Consider the following 23,742-nt stretch of genomic DNA (forward strand, 5'->3'; position numbering starts at 1 on the left):
TAGTTCTAGATGAAATTATGTGGTCACAGTTGCTCCAAGACAATACGAATAGTAGTGACCAGGTTAAAGTACCAATATTAAATATTACAAAATATTACAAAATAGCTCTAATAATCCAGATAGTTCTAATAAATAAATATCCTGATATATTACAGAGAATTGAAAGTTGGACTTAAGGTGACCCTTTTATACATTTATAACGGGTTTTTGTCTCTGTAGAAGATGAACAGATATCAGGTTTGTGCAACATATGCAGTGTATGCTTGTGCTTTTAGATGGGATATTGTTGCACATTAAAACTTTTTTTTAAATATATTTATAGACGATGTCAAGATCTAGTTGAAATAAGATAGTTATGGGGGATTGGTTAATTGTGATCATAAACAAATCAAGGTTCAGTAATACTTACATGTTGTATTATTTTAACTCAGTATAACAGAAAACAATTTAATTGCAGCGTAAAAAAAGGATACCTCAGAATTTTTCAATTATCATCTCAATTAATTATAATTTTTTAATATAAAATCTGAAATCTGGAATTTCAATCAAATGTTGGTGCACCTGCACGGGATGTGAGAAGCTTTTAGAGAGGGGGATGTCAGAAAGCATATCTGGCAACCGCGGTCTGCCATCTTTGATTGTGAGACAGGCCGCGGCGCGAGCGGGGCCTCACTCAACTACAAAAACGGTCTGGTACGAGATAACGGGTGGGGAGACATACGGAACCACGAGAAGACTGCGAACCGGTTCCCGCTGTAACGGCCGAGCAGACGAGAAGAGACCGGTGGCGTGAAACTGCGGAGAAGACAGAAAGTGCAGGACCGCGCATGTGGAGAGCGGTTTGTTGGCAGCCAGCGAGCGGAGTAGCTAACCATCGTTAGCCGAACTGGGTTAGCAGGCTAGCCAGCTTTTGTAATCCGCCGGCCAGACACTCACTGGTCCACTACAAACCAGGCCGAAACCGGATTTCAAGTAAAGCCGTACAGCACCCGAAAGGATAAAGGAGGCACCGGCGGTGGCAGGTGGGTCTGTGTGTCATGCAAGTTGAAAGTGTGAAGTTTTGTTCAGTCACTGATGGGCTGGTGTGCACACAGCGTTAGCTGGTTAGCATGCTTTGGCCACTGACGGGCTGGAAGTGGAGGTGATGGCGACTAGTAAGAAACGGAACTGTGCTAAACCGTGCAAGCTGACGGCCTGCTTTCAAACGCCACCTATAATGACATTTTACGTTAAAAGCTGGCCCGTTGGCTGCGTTATAATGTTGGCGGTTTTGTGCCTAGCTTTTGTGAGAGTGAGGTGATATTTGAGCCCGGTTTGGTTGAGTTCCGGCGAATAGGGCCTGCACTCCCCTGCCGGTATGAGCCACCCAGCCCACCACAGGGTCGATTCATGGGGAGAGATGGCCTGCAGATTCATGAATGGCAGTAATTTAAGAAAAGTAAACTGCACGGAACAGTGAAACCTTTATATCTGATCTGGCATTTAACCAAGGAACATGTCCTGGTGTTATTTTCCTTTATGTTAAAATGAAACTTTAGCGCACTGCTTTCATTTCCAGCCATGATGAGGTGCAGATTTAACGAATTGTGGTCGTAAAGAACATTTTTACTCTGTGAGTATGCATGTTGGCAGGGTTGAGTTGTCTAAGACTCCATATGATTCATAAGCATCTCTTGGATGTGGAAAATACTTGGAAGATAATTAATTGGCTTCATGGTGATGCTTTCTGCTTATGCATTTACCATTAGTAATGGGTCTACATCTGAATGGTTTCAAGGAGGCCATTCAGGGAAATATTGATTAGAGTAGTACTTATTGATCCACCAGTCAGTGATGGTGCCTGATCAGAGAGGCACAGGGACAAGAAGGGAACAGTCTTTGGGAAGCAGTGATTTATAAAGATAAAGATAAGTTATTTTTATCCTTCATTTGGCATAAAAAACAACTTTAAAGGGACTGATATCAGTTTACTTTTTTATCACACCACTTAATCCCATGACATGACTTTAATTCATTTGAATGTCCAATCTAAGCACCTACCCATCCTCATACTGAAAACAAAACCATACTTCACCTTCTTATGGGCACAATGGAATTGCAGACAATTCCCAAAGGAAATGGATTCATTAGGATTGATGCCATTGAATAAACATAATAATTTCCAGTCCTTTCACCCAGCTTTATGTTCACTGTGCCAAAAACACTAAGCAGTCATTAATAATGGCTTACTTAAGCCTCTTTCATTGGCCCTGACCAATGTGAATGTCAGTTGATAGATGCTGAGTGGGTTCTAATTATTAATGTTTTCTATTTATGGGCCATATCATGTGGCAGGTTATTATTTGACAGATATTGCTGGCAAAGTCGATTGTTGACAGGGCTTGCATTATTAAGGGTTTAATATTTTCTGTATTCTCTCCATTTTCTCTAACTTTGACTGGTGTATATATAAATTGTAGCCCATTATGGCCAGTGTAGATTCTTCTTTTTCTTTTCTTCTTCCTTTTTTTTTTTTTTTTTTTTTTTTAAACTGCACCATTACAGTGCAAAACATAGAGGACCATCAAGAACAAGACTGTTAGTCACATTACAGGTGAAAAAGTACTGCTATCAAGAAGAGACAAAACAAATGCTTTGTAGTAGTAATCATATTCTAACGTTTATTTAGTTGTATTATTGCTGTAAATCAAAATTGCAATTGCATTATGACCAAATTAATCATCTAGCCCCGCTGCAAACAGAATGGTGTAGACATCAGCAATATACAGACACGTAACCTCAGTCTACTAAACTTGCAAGTAGAGCTCACCTGTAAAAGGGAGTCTTGCAAATTAAAAAAATTATTTTTACTAGAGATGCACAAATTAAACTTGTCCAGTTTCGAGTTGAGAGAAATCACACTGCTCAGCTTATTGTTACCAACACCGGAGTCTCTATTGGACCATTATTTAATCCAAATGTCAGATCAGCGCATCCCTTGTCCTAACCTTCATTTAGAGTGCCAATAACCACACAAAACCAATAGTGTTCCTAATTTTTGAGTGTGGATTTATGAGCAATTTTGAACTCTAGTCATATTTCATTGCAGAATAATGTCCACATGTGTTTGCATAATGTGTGTATACATTGTTCTAGTTAAGTGGTTGTATGGCAGTTTACTCTGACACAACCAGCATACAACAATTGATTTTGCACTGCAGAACCACACCACTTTCTTATCCACCTTGCCTGTTTACAACTTCCTGTCACAATGTTAGAGGGGAGCAGGTGGCAGCATAACATCTGAGACCCAGTAGTTACCTGGCATATTTAGTTTAAGTATGTCTTTTCCTGTCAAGTGAGGGCAGCACTGTTTAAATGTCTTGTTAATTAGTTATGCTCTACTTTCAAGTGTAAGCACAGTGGCGACAGTTATTAATGCCTTCTCAAATGTGTCAAAAACATCATCTTTGTTTATTAACTTTGTTATCCAGAACAGGAAAATATTTTCACTGCCAACATGCTAGAGCTGAGCGAGTAATAGTTTTATTTTTAATTAAGAATTTGGGCTTCCAGCGATTATTTAAAAAAAAAAAAACAAAAAAAAAAAAACAATTAAGATGAACTATTATTGTGCTGTATTATGTTTAATAGTGAAGCACTGGACCGATCTTGCTCTGATGTGAAACTTGGTGTTAATGTTGCCCTGTGGTGATTTTGTTACTGCAGTAGTAATCCTCAGAATGAGAGGAACTACAGCTTTGCTGCTGACTTTGGTCTCCCCTCTTCTGTGTTTGCGGGCAACTTTGGGGCCACATCAGTTGCCAATAGAGCTGGGCGATATGAGATTTTTTCATATCACGATATGTTTTTTTCATTTCAGGCGATAACGATATCTATCACGATATAAGCCAAATAACTATATTTGTAAGATTTAAATGTGCTGTTGCTCACAAGTAAAATGTGAAATAATCAGCAGCTTGTTTTTATTTAAATATTTATTTCCCATAATAAGTTCAACAGGGTAGATGTACTTAAGGAACATGAGACTTTTTCAGATAAATAAAGGCAAATATTGCAAACTACACAAAAGGCAGCCGCTAAAGCGTTTAAGTTTCAAAATAGAACAAACGAAACAGACTAAATTGTCAATTCCACTTAGAAACAAAATATTAATTCTAAAAATAAATCTTAGTTTGTTTTACAGAAGAACAGACAAAACTGACTAACTTTTGTCAATATCAAATAAACTGAGAACTAAAAGGAAATTCTCAATCTCTCCTTGTTGTATAGCTTAGCTTTTCAAACAGTTTTAACAGTTACTTTAGTCTGACAAAAGCCGAATGACGAATTAGCGCTTCCAGTCAGAGACTGAGGCTACGTCCACACGTACACGGGTATTTTTGAAAACGGAGATTTTCCTTTTTCGTTTTAAAAAATAATCCCGTCCACACATAAAGGCAGAAATGAAGGAAAACGCTGCTATGAACATGCCAAAGCAGCAGGTGGCGCTAGATTCCTAACCGTGCAGAAATGTTGGCCAATCAGAAGTCTAGAAGCCTCGGTGGGAAAAAGTAAACAAAGCTGGGGCATAGAAGCAGAACCGAGTCGTATGTGTGGAGGGACAGTAACTGTGTGTATATGTAAGCATTTAAACACTGCAGAGAGTAGAATTAACAGTATTGTAGAAATTCATTTCACCGAAACAATAACGTGGCGCACAGTGTGACGCATGTATTTCCAGACTTGCTTTCGGCACAATTTACAGTGCACGCTACTCTGTTTTTTGTCAGACTTGAAATAGCCGAAATACCTTCACACTACGGAACTTCTATGGCTCTTCCGTTCGACAATCTCTCCGGCATTGGAACCATCATCTGTTTACTCTTCGGTCACGCTCGGTTGATTTTTCTAGTCGGCACACTCATTTCCTCCATTACCCGCTGGCTGCTTCCCAAACAAACACACGTGCGGCTTGGCACTTGTGCTGTAGTAACAAGTCACGCGACATGACGCTGCGGCTGTGATTGGTTCGGCTCTGCGCTACTTAATTTAGATTGGCTGACCTTTTTTTATTTTTTATTTTATTTTTTTAAGAGGACAAGAGCGGCGAGGTCTATCGCGATAGCTTAATTTCTCTATCGAGTAAAAGTTATATCGCGATACATATCGTTATCGTTCTATCGCCCAGCTCTACCTGCGAGGGGGTTTGGTTAGACAGATCCTTTTTGAGGAAACAGCTGGATGAAGTTGAGAACTGCCCTTATAGAAATGTGGCCAGCAAACAAAAAGCTTGAGTGAAGAATTGTCCGCTAATAAACTGATTGTGGGTGCCTCTGGGGAAAAAATGTAAAATTCTAAAATGAGTCATAAAATCTATTTTGGGGCAATTAATAAACCTGGTCTAAGTTGGGAGGAAAAAGAATGAAGAAACCAACAAAAAATAAAAAGGTTTCTTTTTAAAAATGAATAAATAAGCTGAACTGAACAGAATGGAGATGTGTTTTTGGTTTAATAAAGGCACTATGGATTTGTATTGGCTACCATCGCTACAGAAACCAGGGGTAATGTTCATACTCTCATACTTACAGAAAATAAGAGGAAATCTTTTTGAAAGTATTTTGTAAAATGAGAGCCACATTGTCCTGAATATGATTTTTTTTTTTTTTTTTTTTTTTTTCCTTTTAAGTTAGTTTGTTGGTGTTCACCGGCAGCATTTTGGATAGTGTGGACTGATCTGAGCTGTCGGCTCCCCCAAGCGCGCACATACACACACCAACATAATCTCACACTTACAGACTATGTTACACCACTTCCCCCGTTAATAATAAATGACCTTTGTGTGACATAGGAAAGACACTGCAGCTGTAAATGTGTCGGCTCTCTGTTCTTGGAGCTGCTCACTCCAATTCACTTTCTGGTGTTTCCTTTTCTTGGTTACTGAACTGTGTATCTTAAATCCTACTCTATTTCCTGTCATCGCCCCATTGCCATAACTGAGCAGAGTGCCTTTTCTTGTGTCATTTCTTATGTTGTCTTTGTACTACTAAAAGGTTTTGGTGGGTATTCTTTTCTTTTCTTTTTTCTTTTTTTTTTTTTTTTTTTTTGATAAAAGTCATTATGGCTACGTTCACACTGCAGGCAAAAGCGCATCAAATCCGATTTTTCTTTACCCTCTGCGACCCATATCCGATCATGGTATGACAGTGTGAACGGCACAAATCCGATATTTTCAAATCCGATCTGGGTCACTTTCGTATGTGGTACTGAATCCGATACATATCCGATGTTTTAGAAAGCGACTGCTGTTTGAACGGTCATGTCGCATTAAATCCGCCTTTTACGTCACTGACACAAGACAGACGCCAATTATCAGCGATTAGTCGACTAGTCACGATTACATCAACTATCAAAATCGTCGACGAGTAATTTAATAGTCGACGCGTCGTTTGAAGCTTTGTAAGATCCCAAAAGACGCTGGAATAAGTAGTAGGATTTAAGAGTTTAATAACGGACAGAAACAGAAGATGGCAGCACTGCATGTACAAGGATACCAGCTGCTGTTAAACCCCGAAGAAGAAGAAGCTGTGTCCCAGTATTCATAGCGCGGCCCTGCTCAGTTTTCAACAATGGTGGCAGCTAGTTGGTTTTAATATTACTCTTATTATTCTTTCATGGTCACAAAATAAACTTAACAGATTTTCAGGCGAGAATATAACTGTGTAAACCTCAAATATTTGCTCAGTTTATCAAGAGACCACATATTTTCCAAAGCGCTCTGACGTTTTTGGAGACGTCTTTTACCCACCAGCTCGATAGCTAACCGGGGTTCAAGGCTCACTAGAGCCCGTGAGAACACCGGACTCGCGGCAAATCGTTTTCAAACCCACCACAGTCTTTCGCTACTCAGGTTAAACATAATATGAGTGACTTGGATAACTTAAAAATTATATTGTTTGGCTTTTTTTAGTATTTCATCTGTTCCTGAGTAAATCGGTTTGGCTGAGATTAAAGTTATCGTTTTTACACAGCTGAATAAACGTCAAGCAGGCAACTGATTATCAGAAGTGTGACATGCTCGAGAATATACTCCGATGTCCTGTTATATTTTAGATGGCAAGGAGCACACGGCTGAGTTTATTAAACTCCACTGAAACAATCTGCACATTTCATTAAAATTTAATAAACTATCATCTTGTCTTTATTTTTAGTTAGCACATACCTTACACACTTAAAGCTGTAAGCTAATGATAGTTATATAAGAGTAGCAGATGCTGGTGCAATAAGTTGTACATTTTATGTCCAATGGGTGCATGATCTGATTAGTCGACTCATCGCAAAAATAATTGGTGACTAGTCGACTATCAAAATAATCGTTTGTGGCAGCCCTACTTCCAATTTGGCAGACCATTAAAAGATGATCTGCTCACTAGGTGGATCAGGGTTCATGCAAGTTCATTATGAGTGTTAACGTAGTCCCTGGAGGGAAAACCCCTTTTAAATTTAATACCAAGTCAAACACATTGGTATTTTAGCCAATAAACTTTGGGGGGGGGGGGGGGGTCTCTTCTCTGATCTTATTTTTCTCTCCCTTGTGCTATAGGAGGCTGGTTCTGGGGGCGAGGCCAAAGGACCAGACTCAATGAGTTTCCAGCGAAATGTCCGAGAAGTCAGGGCAGAGCACCAAGGCAAAGGATGGCAAAACAAAGTATGCAACCCTTAGCCTCTTCAACACCTACAAAGGCAAATCTCTGGAAACCCAGAAAACTGCAGGTAAGCTTCCAGTAATAAAGCATGGAAGCAAAGAATTGTAGGATATATTTTTTTTAATCTAATTATTCTAAGTACTCGATGAATCTTTGATTTGGCTTAACTGTTTTTATATTCATGTTCATAGGCAGTTATGAGGTTGTTTGTTGGTATACTTCAGATAAAGAATTATACAGAGAGAATGCATATAAACAAACGGGTATCTTTTGTCTGTGTTCTTTTTAATTGTCAAGTTTATCACTGACGTGTTGGGACTACACTGCAGGCTGCATGAGGAGCAGTGTGACAGCTGTGTTATGAATAAATCCAAAATAAGTCAAACAAGCTGACCCCTATTACTCATGTGAACATTGTTTAAAAGCAGTTCAGGGGGGCAAAATATCCTAATCTTGATCTTCTTCTGCATAATGTTTCTTCATTCCAGTGGCTGCCAGACATGGGCTCCAGAGTTTGGGCAAAGTTGCTGTCAGCCGGCGCATGCCCCCTCCGGCCAACCTCCCCAGCCTGAAAGCAGAGAACAAGGGAAACGATCCCAACGTCAACCTTGTCCCCAAAGACGGCAGTGGATGGGCATCTCGAACTGAAGCCGGGGAGGAGAGGTGCATTTAACTTGCTTGCATTAAATATCTTAGATCCACATTTGTTTTTTTCATACAGAGGAAAATAGTCTAAACGTTTTACCCCAAGTTACTTAACAGTAGCTGTAATTATCTAATATAAAGTGAAGTACCATTCATATTTCAGATTCATGTTGTTGAAAGCTTTACCCTGTTTTTATGTACCATAGGCAACAGGAGACACCACCACCTCAAAACAAACCAGCAGTGGTCCAGCCACAGGACCTTTCTGTTGGGGGCAGTCGTTCCTGGGCAAACAGCAAGCAGACACAGCTAGACGGTAAATATGCGTACCATTTGCTCCGTAAGCCTTACACCTGCTCAAAAAACTATTATCTATGTGTACACCATGGTTGTGCTAGGAAATTATGTAAAAGATTGTAAACAGTATCCAGCACATTCCCTACTTGTGTTCACCAAACAAAGTCCCAATCCTCAGTCTGCCATTATAGTCCGCTTGGAATGCAGATCATTTGAACTCTGCATAATGTAATGTTAGGGTGTAGAACTTCTGTGTACCAAATTGCGGATTAGACCCTTCAGTGCATCTGTAAATGACTGTTATATATTTAACCTTGTGATTTCTTCACATTTATAATGATCTGCTTGTCCTGGACAGGTTCTCCCCGTGTGAGCAGCCATTTTCACCAGGAGTTTCCCAGCTTGCAGGCGGCTGGTGAGGTCAAGGACTGTCAAGAAGAGGAGCCTTATGGACCAGGCCCAAGCCTTAGACCTCAAAGTATGGACACAGCCACGACGGGGGAACGGGGGGGATTGCATTCACGTTTGCAGTTTTCTCTTGTTATACAATATTTAAAATTTAAAAAAAAAAAAAAAAAACTACACTTTTTGAAATATTTTGGGGTGTTTTCTTGTTTGTTTGGTGTTTTTTGGTTTTGGTTTTTTGTACTACTTGAACACTACAGTGGCCCTCCAATGAAATGACAGTGCCAGCAGTGGCCCACAGCTCATTTAAGTTTGAGACCCCTGGTCTAAAAGATTCCTAACTGTAATCAGACAATTAAAACCTCTTTTCTGTCTGTCCTGGTAGATGTTGGCAGTTGGCGTGAGGGTGGCGGCAGGAATTTGAACACTGCACCTAGCCCCCCGGAGATGGAGAACAGGGCTGTGGAGGAGGGTAGCACGGCCCCTGGTACCTCTACGCCACCTGTCGAAGCTGATGAACCTGGCCGAAACACAACCACTGATGGCCAAAGGGAGAAGAAGGATCCCAGGGAGAGGTTACCTCCCTCTGGCCCCCCTCAACCTAAAGTTAATGGAGGCCAACAGCCTCCTGCTGGCGTACCAACTCACTTTGACCCTGCTTTCAGGAGCATGATGCCACCTTATGTACGTAATATTGTTACATATTCTGGATGGGCAAAACAAAAATATCACAACTGCAAAAACTAGTGGTTGTTTTTCTTTACGTTGTGTGTTGATTGCTGTCTCTGTGATTTAGATGTTCCACGCCTATCCGCAAATGTCCTTTGGTGCAGGGCAGGGGAACTTCAGATACCCTGTACCACAAGATGGGGCAAAGTGAGTTTAAGGGATAAGCGCTTGATACTTGGATTGCAGAAAAAAAAGATCAATTTTGAGTTTTTATTAGTACGGTATTTTTGGATTATTTTAAACATGAAACATTAACATCATTGCTACACAAATTACATGATCACAGAAGCACATTGTGTACACAAGTAATTTATGTATTTGTTAGGTTTAAAAATCAACTTTCCTTTATTTTTCAGGGCTCCTCGTTCAGCACGACCTCAGCAGCCACCCCCACAATCCTGGCTTCAAGACCCAGACAGACCCTCTATTATCAGTGCAACTGAACTGAAGGAACTCGACAACTTGGACACTGATGCTGATGAGGGCTGGGCAGGTCAGTAGATTTATATCTTCTATAAATGACAACATCTAATTGTAATAGAAATTTGTGCGTCTCTGATAATTCTAGCTTCTTATCAGTCATGTCTATTTTGCAATTCAGGAGCTCAGATGGAGGTGGACTACACTGAGAAACTTAACTTCAGTGATGATGAGGAGAACCAAGCTGCTAAAGACAAGGGAGAAAACTGGTTAGCATTTTTTTTTAATATATTCATTTACTCATTTACTATATCCTGCTTTTACTTTTTGTGTTCTTCACTTGCACCACACAAGTGTTTCCCAGTATTGGCAAAATTTGAACTGAGTTGGTCCAAAGTTTTATTAACTTATGATTAATACAGATGGCTACAGTAGGGGAAACAGTCGTATGCATTTGAATGAGGTGGACAACATTATGAATGATTGTTGGTAAATGGACCAATACACGATAAAACAGTGCAGTAATGGGCAGTTGTTAAAGATGATTTACAGCGCTTGACGATTCATTCACTTCCATGAGCAAAGAAAGAAATTGATATTCACATATTGCTGGGAGGCCACAGCATGAGAATGGTTGTTTAATGGAAGCATTATTGTCACTTTTTGATGGGCAAAGTGGCAAATAATTTATGCAAAGTGAAATAATAAAACATTTTTTTTATTTTAAATGGAAGTTTGGCTGCATTTGTGGTGAAGTCATTAATGAAACTAGCAATTCAGGTTAGTTGAAAATTGGGCATGCGTGTTAGGTGTTTGTTTGGTTTTTTGTTTTTTTTTTTACTTAACTATCTTCTTTTCAGGGAATGGCTGGGTAAAGTGGATCGTATGAGAGCTCGGCCAACGGACGGTCAGGAGGGCTGGAAGGAGGGATCTGAGGACCGTGGAGGAAGTAAAGCTTCATGGGCTGAGAGTGTTGATCCCAGAGCCCCATCACCTGGGAGTATGGGGCAATATAATAAATCAGCTGCTACACAGGACTTCCAGGTAAAGCATGTGCAAGTTACAGAAGCCTACTATCATGTCTTAATTTTTATTAACACTGTTACTTCCCCCTCACCGCCTGGACCCGTTTAGGGGAACGTAACAACACTGTGATCACTTTGTTTATGACTTTATTCTCCGTTTTTCAGGCTGGCAGTCGCTCTGGTGGTGGTGGAGCTCAGCGTGGGGGCAAAGCACAGGCTGCAGGGGCACCTGGTGCTGAGGAGGATTCTGAAGCCTGGCGGCAAAAACGGAAAAAGTCTTCTGAAATTTCTGAAGCTGTAGAGCGAGCAAGACGGAGGAGAGAGGAAGAGGAACGCCGGATGGAGGAGCAACGACTTGCTGCTTGTGCTGAAAAACTTAAACGTTTAAATGAAAAACACCGCCAGGCTAATGAGGGCAAGCCTTCCCCTGCTCAGACCACCAATGATGAGGCAGGAGCTCCCCGTGAGGAAGCATCTTTATCAACTCCTCCTGTTTCTAGTCCTGCACCTTCAGTCCCAATTTCACAATCACAAGCCACAGTCATGCAGACTTCCTTACCTGAGAGAGGGGAGCGAGATAGAGCAGAACCAAATGCTGAGGAAGAGGTTCACCTGCCTCGTCAGCCCACCCCGCCTGTCCAGAGACCTGTAGCCTTAGCTCCAGAGCAGCCACAGGGCGAGGGAGAGACCTCCTTGGCTGAGGTTGGTCCCATAATGGACGAGAACCAAACTGATAGGACCTCAGTGCCAATCCGAGACTATTTTAACATGGAGGACAACAGAGGTAAGCTAACTCTGAACAATGATCAAGTTGCAAAAAAATTATCTGACTACCACTTGTTAATTAATGCCAATACTGTTTTTGTTTTTCCACAGTGGATGAGCCCCACATGTCTTTGCCCCACAAGGAAACCCCTGCTGGTGATGAAGTCCCTATTGCACAATCACCGCTGGAAGGGGAGGCAGCAGCTGCTATGCGTCCTTCTGTCATCTCAGGCTATTCCAAACAGTTTCAGAAGTCTTTACCACCTCGATTCCTCAGACAGCAGGTAAGGGTTTGGCCTTACTTGGTAAATCATTATCTGGTTGTACCATAGGCTAGTTGGGGATCTTAGAAGGCCTGTCAAGCAACATTTCCACACCTGAGCTGTTTCTTTGCAATAGCTTTAACTGTGACATATGGTGATCAGGTTGAGCGCTTGGTAGAATAATTTGATAAGATGTGTCTGTTTGATGGGTTAAGTTGGCTTGAGTTTTTTTTTTTAACATTTCTTAAATGTTCTTCAATGCACTTGTAGGAACAGATGAAGCAGCAGCAATGGCAACAACAGCAGCAACAGCAGAGTGGGGGCTCTGTGTCTCCCTCAAGTGGTGGCAGCGTTCCAGCTGCCCAACAACAGCAGCAGCAGCAACAACAGCACCGCTCCATGTACCAACCCATAGGCCCTCACCACCAACACTTGGCCTCCATGGGATTTGATCCCCGTTGGCTTATGATGCAGTCCTACATGGACCCTCGGATGATGTCAGGCCGGCCACCTATGGACATGCCAACTAACATTCACCCTGGTAAGTAGATATCACACCCACACCAAATTTATTTTGCATAAGTGTTGCTGTGTGGGTTTTTTTTTGTTTTTTTCAAAGTACATCTTTTGTCAACTTCAGGGAGGATGCCACCTAAGCAGATTGTACGCAGGGAGCCAGGGGACAACTCAAGCTCTAGCTCGGATTCATTTGACCACTTAACCCGACCAGTTCGTGACCACGGCCTGGCCTCAGACTCACGGATGGTCTGGGGATCAGACCCATACCCACAGTCAGAGCCATTACCTTCTGTGACTCCTCCAAAAGGAAGGGATGATAACAAGGAGCAAAGGTTAAAAAATATTAATTGACAGAAAAAAATATGAATGGAAGTAATTGGTAATTAACTTCTTTCATGCTTTAAACATCTCAATTAAAATTTGGTGTTTTTATTTATAGGATGGATTCTGGTTTGGATCTGGACAGGGGTCTTCCAGCTATCTATCCCCAAGATCACGGTTCATTGGACTCTCGTAAAAGTAACTTCTTCCGGGACCCTTCAGAGTCTCTATCAGCATTTACGCAGGGCCCGGAAGACTTGCCAGGACCTCTTGACAGAGTCCCTGTAGGCACAGGTTTTGACCCAGAGGAGCCAGGCTTACCAAGTGGGGAGGAGGTAGAAGCTCTTGGCCAAGCCATGCTCCAGAGAAATGTCTCACAGGGCTCCAGCCACTCTCTTAAGCTTGAAGAGCCTAGGTTTGACGGGCTACCCCTGGGAACAAAATCACTAGAGATACAGGAAGCAGGGGAACGAACTGATGATAAGCCCCAGAATGAGCTCTACTCTCAGGCTGCTGTAACAAATAACAGAGCTACCCCTCCTGCTGATGGATTACACAAACAAGAGAAGTTGCCTCTGCCAGCACCCAGCAAGCAGAAGACTGAGCTGCGGTGGGGTGGAAGATCAGGAGCTGGACGCAGAGAAGGACCAGGAGGAGACAGACCTGCACGTAGATCTGGGCCAATAAAGAAACCTGTCTTAAGGGACATGAAAGAAGAGAGGGAGCAAAGAGAAGAAAGAGAGAGGCGTCATGAGAGAGGGGAAAGAGGGGATAGGCCCAAAAAGGAACAGTCGTCCAAAGCTCCATCTGCAGCTGCTGTTGTATCAGAAGACTCCAGGCCTCACGGTGAGGGAAAGAGAGAAACTGCAGAGGCGGAGGAAACTCCAACTGCCCATCAGAGGGCCAGAGACTCTCAGCCTTCTTCTGGGGCTCCCACCTCTTCTTCTCAGGAGGAGAAGGTGGAAAAGGCACCCAGCAATGAGAAACATCCAGAACCCAAACTGCCCTCTCGGAAAGAGTCCAACCTCCCTCCACGTTCCTACCGGCGAGAGGAAAGAGAGAGGGGGCGAGAGGAAAGAGAGAGGGAACGAGAGCGGGAGAAGGAAATGGATAAGGACAGAGAGCGAGAATGGCCGGCAGACTCAAATTTCAAAGGTCGTGGTCGAGGGGAGTATTATTCCAGAGGACGAAGCTACCGTGGGACTTACAGTGGTAGAGGCAGGGGGAGTCGGGGTAGAAGCCGGGCAGAATACCCCTATCGAGAGCCCCGATCACGCTCAGATTTACCATCTGCTGCAGGTGCTGCTGCCTTTCGCAACAGGGAGGAAAGTGAAACGCGAAGTGAGAGCTCGGACTTTGAGGTTATACCAAAACGTAGACGGCGCCGTGGTTCAGACACAGACTCTGAAAGTGAAGGCGGGAGGGAGTCTGCCAGTGATACTGGACCATCTGACCGTGAGCCTAGCACCAAACCTAGCCGTCCACTGAGAAGAGAGCTCCCTGGGGAGGGCCGCTCAGTATCTCACAAGCCAGGCTTTGGACCACCTCACATGGGGGAAAAGGTTGGATCAAGAGCAGATGATGAAAGCCGCCCCAAACCAGGATTCCTTCCTAAAGGAGAGCCTTCTCGGCGAGGAAGAGGGGGATTATACAGCAGACGAGGTGGAGCGAGGGAGCGTGGAGGCCCACGCTCAGCCCCTCTTAGACGACCAGCACCCAGAGAACCTTCGTCCCAGTGGCCCTCTAAACCCATGGAGACATTCAGGCCTGAAGATGCAGAGTCCACATCAAGATTTGACAATCCTCCTACTGACCGACGACCCCCAAAATCTGAGGGGAAGAAATTTGGGGAGGGGGGTCCTCAAAGTAGCAGAGAGAGGCCTCGTCGATCTAGACCAGCACGGCCCCCAAGGCAAGATAAACCGCCCCGCTTTAGGCGTTTAAAGGAGCGTGAGGCTGCAGTTTTGGCTAGTGGAGAGTCAGCCCCCAGTCCCCCTGTTTCTTTACCCTCAGTGCCTCCTGCTGCTGCTGTGCCCAGCACTGCAACTGCCCCAATCCCCCTCTCCCCAACTCTCTCTAGAGCTCCAGGAACCCCATTAACTGTGCCTGCAGAAACGGCAGCCTCTATGCCCACACCTGACCTGCAGTCTCCTTTAGAAGCGCCTTTGCCTGATACAAGTAGTCCCACTATTACTGCTGCTGGTACCAAGTCGCCTGATTTGTCAAATCAGAACTCGTCAGATCAGGCGAATGAGGAATGGGAAACTGCTTCTGAGAGCAGTGACTTTAATGAAAGGAGAGAGCGAGAAGAGAAGAAAGGAGCAGTGGAGCCTGCTAATGGAGCAGCTACAGCATCTGCACCAGCCCCTGCACCACCCCAGGGCTCTTTGACTCCCAGTAAAAGCTCACCTGATGGAGGGCTGACACCAAAACGTGATGGAGCTCCTGGAGCCAAGAGGAGCTTTTCGAGTCAGAGGCCTACAGAGAGACAGAATCGTAGAGGCAACAGTGGAGCCAAACCAGGGCGCAGCTACACAGGGGGCAAGGGAGAGAGGAGAGGAGGGGCCAAAGCTGGCCGCAAAGGGTGAGTGTGAGACAATGAGGCTTTTGTCACTTGCACAAAGAAGTTGAACAGAGTTTATTTTCAAACAATAAACCATTTGTGTAGTTATTATGCCTAATTAAGAGTTCAACTGAATAGCACCAGTGCAGAATGTAAATATCGCAGTAGTTTGAAGTGGCATGTTCTTGTTGTTTTAAGTTCAAGACTGGGTTTCTTTCCCTGGTAAATAAATCTGGAAATGATCTTGTTAAGATGAAAGAAATTTCCAGAAGAATTTCTACTGGAAGTGCATTTAAAAAAGGAAAGGGGTATAATCATCATAGTATATTTATTATACACAATCAGTTTTATGGGATGTAGGAACTAAATTCAATCCTTGTATTTGAGCTTTAAGTTTTGTTAAAAGGGGCCATTATTTCTGCAATTATTTAGAAGGATTCTTCACTCTGGTGATCAGTATGCTATAATTGGCTGTCATAAAAGTAGCTAAATACGGAATCAGACTGGTGGTATTTTTAGACTTTTACTGTGTCTCAGGTTTCTGAAGGAAAGCAGAAAGATTCTCACTGTTTCTTGTACAAGCTGCCTGTGGTTTTGTTTTTTGCATAAATATACAGGAATTAAAGGTTTAAATGTTTTTGCTTTCTACTTGTCTCTTAATGAAACAGCCCTGCAGCCCAGAACTCAGAGACAGCAGCGCTAGCACTTGGAGGAGCAGCCCAGCGACCTGCAAAAGAGCAGCCTGCGCGTCGCAAAGATGAAGCTAAGCAGGCCACCAAGAAGCCCAAGGAGAATGCTCTTTCTCAGTTTGATCTCAATAATTATGCCAGTCAGTAAACATGCTCATAGATTAAGCCTGTACTGCACTCGAGCTGTTTATCACTTGAAAACTGAGGTTAAATTTGTTGTTATTGTAGGTGTTGTGATTATTGATGACCACCCAGAGGTTACCACCACAGAGGACCCACAGTCCAGTGCCAACGATGATGGTTTCACAGAGGTTGTCTCCCGAAAACAACAGAAGCGTCTGCAGGATGAAGAGAAACGGAAAAAAGAAGAGCAAACTACTCAGGTGGGGGAACGATAGTTTGTGTGGTGCAATGTTTAAAGTTAAAAAAATGTAGGTGTGTAACTAATATCCACACATGTCCTACAGAACTGGGGTAAAAAAGGCCCCGGTGAGAAGAGCAGAGGAAGTGGAGGAAAGCTGCCACCAAGATTTGCTAAAAAGCAGTCATCGCAGCAGCAGCAGCAACAACAACAGGCCCCTCAGTCTCAGCCTCCTGTAGCTGCTGCCCCCCAGGCCCAACAGCAGCCTTCAGTTCCTGCTGCCCAACATCCTCATCATGCCTCCTCCCAGCCTGCTGCTTCACCTCAGACTCTGGAAGGAACAGTGGCTCCTCTGCCTTCTGTTCCCCCTGCTGCTGCAGACTTCACGTCAAAGAGCCTACCCCCTGCACCTGCACAGACACACAGTACTCTGGGTACTGAATTGTGGGAGAACAAGGTAGCGGGTGGTACCGTCCTTCCGGATGTCAAGAAGCGTGAGTGGAAAAGTTCATTTTGGTCTTAATCTTTTGACTCTTGAAATTATCTTTGGTTGAATTGTGGATGGCTTTCTAATCTAAAATATACAATGTTTATTCCAGTTGGTCCAATAAGCCCTCCCCAGCCACCTTCTGTGAGTGCCTGGAACAAACCTCTTACCTCCTTTACTGGTACTGTCTCCTCTGAGGTAGGTAAAATGCTTCTCGCACCTTCCTCTTTATTGTTTTAATGCTTTTGTCACACGATAAACCATGAAACATGTGTTTTTTTTAGGGTATAAAGCCTGGAGCGGAGGGCAGCGTGGAGCTGGGGATAGACAGTATTCAGTTTGGAGCGCCATCATCTGCAGGCAGCACTGACAGTGATGGAGTTCCTGCATTGCTTGAAAGTGGCTCTGAAAACAAACTACCTGCTCCCAAAGAACAGAGACAGAAACAACCTCGAGCTGGCCCAATCAAAACACAGAAGGTACACATAGTCTTCTAGAAATGCAGTTTTGTGTTAAATGACACTGGCTTGTGTCATTTCTGTAAATATTTACTCCAGCCTAAATGTTTAATCACTTCTCCTCAGCTACCAGAGATGGAACCAGTGGAAACCAAGGAGTACAAGCCAGGTCCCATTGGTAAAGAGCGCTCTCTAAAAAATCGTAAGGCCAAAGATGCACGTGGAGGAGAAGCTGATGGGATGGAGGGAGGAGTACCTGGAGGAGGTGCTAGCAGAGCAGCAGACTCCAGTCCTCCCACTAGCGACACCACAGTACCAGAGCTGGGTGGAGACATTGAGGGCATGATCACAGTCCCCTCAGCAGAGTACAACAGCAACTCTAAGGTATACTACAACTGTTTTACAACCGTTCACATTGAGCTAGATGAAGTCCTGCTATAATTAACCCATATAGTCTGATGACTGAAATGGGGGAGAGTTTAGTTTATGTCCTCAATTTATTGTTTACAGATGGAGCTAAAAAAAATACAATGATAAAGAAACCACTTCTCTTCAGACAATATCAGGTCATTATTGACTGCATGTAAGCAAACACCATCCATCTTTTGCTCACCACACATTGTGGTTACTGGCAGGCAACCAAAGTCTGTTCAAATGTGATCAGTTAGTAGCACTTGGGCTACAAGCAAACTACAAATGGAAATCAGAGAACACCGGGCATCAAATCCTGTCCCTCAAACTCTGTTGAATGACTTCATTTGGGACTTCATTCATGGCTGGCACAATATTCAAATTATTACTTAACCAGTGATGTTTTTTCCTCCCCAAAATTCTTTACTTTTTCATCATGAACAACATTTAGTTAACACTTATAGTACTTTTGTTACTCTGTTTTAATATGAATGCCTTCATATTAAATTATTGTCCCTCAGGAGTCTGTCACTGACTATACCACCCCCTCCTCGTCGTTGGCCGACAGCGTTCCCACAGCAGGCAACAAAATGGAAGAGAGTTTAGTGGCCAATGTGAGTATATGTCTTTACACAGGCTCAAAATGTTACACACCATTTTTAATTTGAGGAGATTACATCTTTTTTTTTCCCTCCCTCTGGTTCTATGTTTTTTAGGTGGCACTACCGCACTCATTGCCTCTCCCTCGCCGCGAGACCCTCCAGCAGAGCTCCAGTCTCAGTACAGTCTCTCCAGCTACTGTTGACCTAACACTAAAGGTACACAGATGTACAGAAAACTCTAAGCAACATTATTTTCTGCAAAATTTTGTTCTCTGAACCATCACTTAAACACTTTTTTCTTTCTTTTACCTCTTCAGATGGAATCCGCACGCAAAGCATGGGAAAATTCTCCAAGTCTGGAGAAGAGTTCTCCTGTCACCACCTCCTCATCCCCCATCACCTCCTGCGCTTCCTCATACTCCTCCTTCTCCTCAGCCTCCATGCCACAGATCCCGGTGGCTTCTGTTACCCCCAGTACCTCACTATCAGGTAATGTAACTCCCACTCAAACATATCCTACTTCCCACAGTATTGTTTTTGCAAACTTGTTAAAACACATCTTTTAATCATTTTCACCTCGCAGGCTCTGCCACTTATACGACATCGTCCCTCAGTACCAAAACCACCACAGCCTCTGACCCCCCTAACATCTGTAAGGTGAAGCCCCAGCAGCTGCAAGGTGGAAGCCTGTCCTCTTCTAGCAATAGCAGCAGTAGCAGCAGCTTCTCTCAGCTTGGCTGTGTGCCTCCCCTCCTGCCCCAGCAACAGCAGACCCCACAGGTGTACGTCTCTCAGTCTGCAGCAGGTGAGGGGAAAACTTCTGTTATACAGATTTTAAAGGTTTTGTTATTACATATTTGTGGATTTCGTGTGTGTGTGTGTGTGTGTGTGTGTGTGTGTGTGTGTGTGTGTGTGTGTGTGTGTGTGTGTTTCTGTGATTGATCTGTAATGTTTAACATGTGTAGGTTCTGCAGCTCAGATTCCAGCCTTCTACATGGACACTAGCCACCTCTTCAGCACACCCCATCCTCGTTTGGCTCCTCCTTCCCTGGCGCAGCAGCAAGGTTTCCAGCCCGGCCTCTCACAGGTAGGAATAAAACAATACAGTTAAGTCTTTAGAGAAATATTAAAAGACAAAACCATTATTTAAATTTTTTTCTTCTTCCCCCACCTTATAGCCAACTGCCGTGCAGCAGATTCCCATCCCTATATATGCTCCTCTGCAAGGTCAGCCTCAGCATCAACACACTCATCAGGCTCAGCTAGGACTCGGCGCCGGCCCTCCAGTCTCACAGCCACAGGACCTCTTTAGCTCTTCACTGCAGCCTTACAGGTAACGGCATCACAGGCTTTCAGTTTGCTTCTCCCTTCCCGCCATTGTTTCTTTCATCTCATTCTTTGGTTTTGTCATCCATCAGGTCCCAGCAGGCATTCATGCAGAGCAACTTATCACAGCCCTCTATGATGCTCTCAGGACCATCCCTCCACAGTTATCCTGGTGTGCAGGCACCTGAGCTGGGCAAGCCTCAGTCCAACTTGGCTTATCAACAACCCTCCTCCACCCAGCACATTCCCATTCTGTTTGAGCCGCAGCTGAACCAGCCCTCTGGCATGGGCGGGTCTCAGCTCATTGATACACACCTGCTGCAGGTAAACGGAAAATCATATGGACAGTGAATTTGATTAATTTGTATATGCATGCATTTCATCTCACTTTTTTGTGCCTTTGGTTCAGACTCGACAGGGAATGAATCAGCACTCGAACATGTACTCAGGGCAGGTGCAACAGCATGGTCAGAGTAGCTACTACAGCAACACACAGTCACCCAGTTCTGCAATGCAGCAGGTAACCTACATGCAAAAATAACAAATAATAATAAATTTATGAACCTGTTCTGGGTTTTAAATGTTGGACCACACTTTATTTTTCTTCTTCTCACTTGGGGTTACCATTGTTTTAATTTCTCCCCAGGTGACAGTCCCTCAGCTGTCCCTGCCTAACTTTGGCTCGGGTGGAGGCCAGCCCCTCTTGGCACTACCTCCCACTCCTCCCCAAACCCAGCCCCCCAATATCAACCGACAGCCCCCAGTCTCTCAGCCGTACCGAGGCATCATGGGCCCCAACCACAGCATGATGCAGCCTCCCACCAGCAAGGTATTGAACCATCTGTATTTGACAATTTAAATAAACAGAAGTTTTTACGTGAGACTCAGTGGCTTATTGTGACGTGTTGTAGATGGACATGGATATGAAACTATTTGGCAGTGGGATGGACGTGAAGCCAGGGACTCCTCCTGTCAGCGGCAGGAGCACTACACCCACCTCTAGTCCTTACAGGTAAATGCGTAAAAGTACAGTTAACATTGTTATCATTTTTATTTGAAGCCTTATTTAATGTGGACAAAACAGAAGAGAACAAACTGTAATGAAAACCAGTCATTTTATATAGATATTCCTGTGTCACAAACTAAAAATGTACCTTAAGGCGCTTCTTATTCTCAGGAGTGTTCATAGGTTTTGTTAATATCATGTTTCTGTAATGTTTCTTTGACTTCTCTCTGCAGGGCCAGCTCCACCTCTCCTAGCAGCCAGTCAAGCAAGATTAACAGTATGCTCTACCAGAAGCAGTTTCAGCCCAGCTCTGCCGGCATGAGAATGACGCAGCACTTTCCTGGCCAGTTCAACCCACAGGTAATAATCAAATGTTGTTTTTCTTTGGTAACTTGTATAAAGCACTAATTTTGAACTATTAATTCCAAATGATTGAGTTTATTCTGCTCCCTTTTTATTCAGCTTCTGTCTCAGCCCAGCATAGTCTCTCCTCTGGTTCGCCCTCCTCATGCTAACTCCTTCGCTGGAGGTGTCCAGCGCTCTCCCATGGGCCCTCCAATGTCACCCAATGTAAGCGGTGGGCTCATGCCTCACCCCAGACCGCAGCACCCACAGCACAGCCACCACTCCCCACGGGGACCACCTGGCTCAACCCTTGCACCCAGAGGCACGCAAGCAGCTCTAAAGGCTGAACAGGACCTAAAGGTGTGTCTGCTGTTATTTGTTTGTTGGAGTAGCCTGTGCAGTCTAATGGATATATTAGTTGAATTATTTGTATTTTTCTTTCCCTCTTTAGGCAAAGCAGCGGGCTGAGGTGCTCCAGTCCACTCACAAGTTCTTCTCAGAACAGCAGCAACAACAGCAGCAGCAGCTCAAGGCCCCGCAAGCCAGCAAAGCATCTCGAATCGATCAAGGAGGAAAACCCCCGCTTGACACATCAGCTCCAAACCACCAGACAGGAGGCGAGCGCCCAGATTCTGAAAAACCCTCCGCATCCACGGCCAAGCCCATACGGACTGGCCCCATAAAGCCGCAGGCCATCAAACCAGAGGAGGGAAAGTAAAGCACTTCTGACCCTCTTCAGATAATGAAACGAAAGGATGGAAGAGTGAATCTAGCCCCATTCACTCAGCCACCACCTCACATCAGCCCCGAGGACAGCGTGGGGGAGGAGTTGGGTAGAGATACAGATGGTAGTGGTTACTGACAGTAGGCCCTTTGGAGTGTAAACAAAATCCTCTTCCTCATCTTCCTTCCCCCGTCTTGTCCCGCTGTAGGTGGGGGCATTTGAGTTGGGTTGTTCCATCACATTTAGCTGCCGGTAAAGTTGCTGAGCAAGCTGTTCCATAGAAATCTACTGTGACGGTAGATGACGAGAGAGTTGGGGGGAGAGAGAGAGAAATCTGAAATTTGCTGCTGAGTTTGCCATTTTTTATAGCTCCTCATTTCTGTTCAGTTTACCCTCCCACCCACCAAATAGGATCACACATTATATCAGATCCCTGTTTTGTTAACAAGAGAATGAATCAAATTTGATTTTGTAGTTGAAGCAATCTTAAGATGTCATTTAGTGAAGCACACGTTTTGTTCCCCAATCTCCCATTATAACTAATCCAGAGATCCGTGCAGGCGTGCACACCCTCTCGCTCAACGGTTTGATCCGATTACTGCTCGAAGATATGAATTCTGAAATCCTGTTGTCATTTGTTTTGTTTTCTTTCTTTTTTTTACCAGAATTGAAATGTGAAAATCGCAGCTTTTGATTGACTTTAATAATCGATTGAGTTCTTGATTCGTCTGCCTGTGAGCCTTTGCTCCTGCCTTCTGCTCTCATCTCCTTGCCTGAGATTTTACCGATGTGTTGGGGTGGGTGTGTGTCGGGTCTGTGCGTGTGGTAAAAACAGAGGGAGAGCTTGTAGCTGGACTCTCCTGTTTATTTAGCCAAAGGTTAAAGCAGAGCAGAGATGAAGTCGCAGCCTTTTTAAGATTGCTGAGATTTGAGTGGATTTACAGGTTTACATGGATGATGTATGATCACTACTTGCAGTTGTTCCAGTGTAGGAGCTGCTGTCTCACACACACACACACCCATTCACTGCTTTCACACCCATCCTTGCTATCACACAAACACACACATACACACCTCACTGTCAAACACCGAGACCTGCTGCTATTGACTGATTTTTAGAGTTTAGCTAGAGTTTAGCAGGATAGGGCTGGGTAGAGGAATCAGTGAGCCGATCGTTTAAAACAAATCTTTTTGTGTGTGTGTGTGTGTGTGTGTGTGTGTTGACCTTTATGGCGAGAGGGAACAGGAACAGGACGGAGAACAAGTTTAAAATAAAAATAAAAAAAGACGGAGGGAGAGAAGCCTCAAATTCTGAAGTGTTTGGGCAGAAGGACAATTATTATTTTGTTGTCTTTGCTGATGAGAGCAATCAGTGCTGTTTTCTCTCTGCCTCACCTCCACTGGCTGCCCCACCCACAATGCTCTCATTTTGGGGTGTGGTGACAATGGTCCTTCAGAAATGTACAGTAGTATGCGCCCTGAGGTGGTGAGGGGACTCCTCACGTCTACCCTGGTTGAGGGAAAAGTCCTTACTCTGGAGGGGGGATTAGGGAGGGAGGGTAATGAATTGTTTGTTTTGTTTTGTTTTTGATTTTATTTTATTTTTGTTGTACTTGTACAGGGGTTTCATCGCTGTATTAAAATATGTACGGTCTTATTTACATTCTCTTGGTTTGGTTACAGAAACTAATAAATA

The 23,742-nt window shown here is 43.9% G+C and overlaps 1 protein-coding gene across 2 annotated transcripts; it reads left to right on the forward strand.

Annotated features, from left to right (window-relative positions):
* Positions 1–622: 622 nt before the first annotated feature.
* prrc2c (proline-rich coiled-coil 2C) lies at positions 623–23,355 on the forward strand. 2 transcript variants are annotated; one of them, XM_085397386.1, is made up of 34 exons: positions 623–1,022; positions 7,583–7,752; positions 8,174–8,348; positions 8,537–8,646; positions 8,986–9,105; positions 9,418–9,716; positions 9,829–9,908; positions 10,118–10,254; positions 10,363–10,450; positions 11,042–11,225; positions 11,372–11,990; positions 12,083–12,255; positions 12,505–12,775; positions 12,875–13,085; positions 13,193–15,658; positions 16,306–16,466; positions 16,555–16,709; positions 16,794–17,181; positions 17,287–17,372; positions 17,459–17,653; positions 17,759–18,016; positions 18,565–18,657; positions 18,760–18,861; positions 18,963–19,134; positions 19,229–19,450; positions 19,611–19,732; positions 19,824–19,978; positions 20,064–20,295; positions 20,381–20,491; positions 20,618–20,800; positions 20,883–20,983; positions 21,211–21,337; positions 21,440–21,682; positions 21,774–23,355. In XM_085397386.1, exons 2-34 carry the CDS (start codon positions 7,638–7,640, stop codon positions 22,038–22,040), a joined length of 8,421 nt encoding a protein of 2,806 aa, XP_085253512.1. In that variant the 5' UTR covers positions 623–1,022; positions 7,583–7,637; the 3' UTR covers positions 22,041–23,355. The 2 variants fall into 2 exon arrangements, with proteins under 2 accessions (XP_085253512.1, XP_085253513.1); XM_085397387.1 differs by having other exon boundaries at positions 19,620–19,732.
* The last annotated feature ends 387 nt before the right edge of the window (positions 23,356–23,742 follow it).

Source organism: Rhamphochromis longiceps, linkage group LG23 (assembly GCF_057381845.1).
Source record: "Rhamphochromis longiceps isolate RC_006_pf linkage group LG23, R_longiceps_female_GT1.1, whole genome shotgun sequence".
NCBI classification, from domain to species: domain Eukaryota; kingdom Metazoa; phylum Chordata; class Actinopteri; order Cichliformes; family Cichlidae; genus Rhamphochromis; species Rhamphochromis longiceps.

Coding starts and splice junctions, on each gene's coding strand:
- prrc2c (XM_085397386.1), top strand. CDS start 7,638: ATGTCCGAGAAGTCAGGGCAGAGCACCAAGGCAAAGGATGGCAAAACA. Junction 15,659..16,305: donor GCCAAAGCTGGCCGCAAAGG/GTGAGTGTGAGA, acceptor TTAATGAAACAG/CCCTGCAGCCCAGAACTCAG. Junction 20,984..21,210: donor CCCACCTCTAGTCCTTACAG/GTAAATGCGTAA, acceptor TTCTCTCTGCAG/GGCCAGCTCCACCTCTCCTA.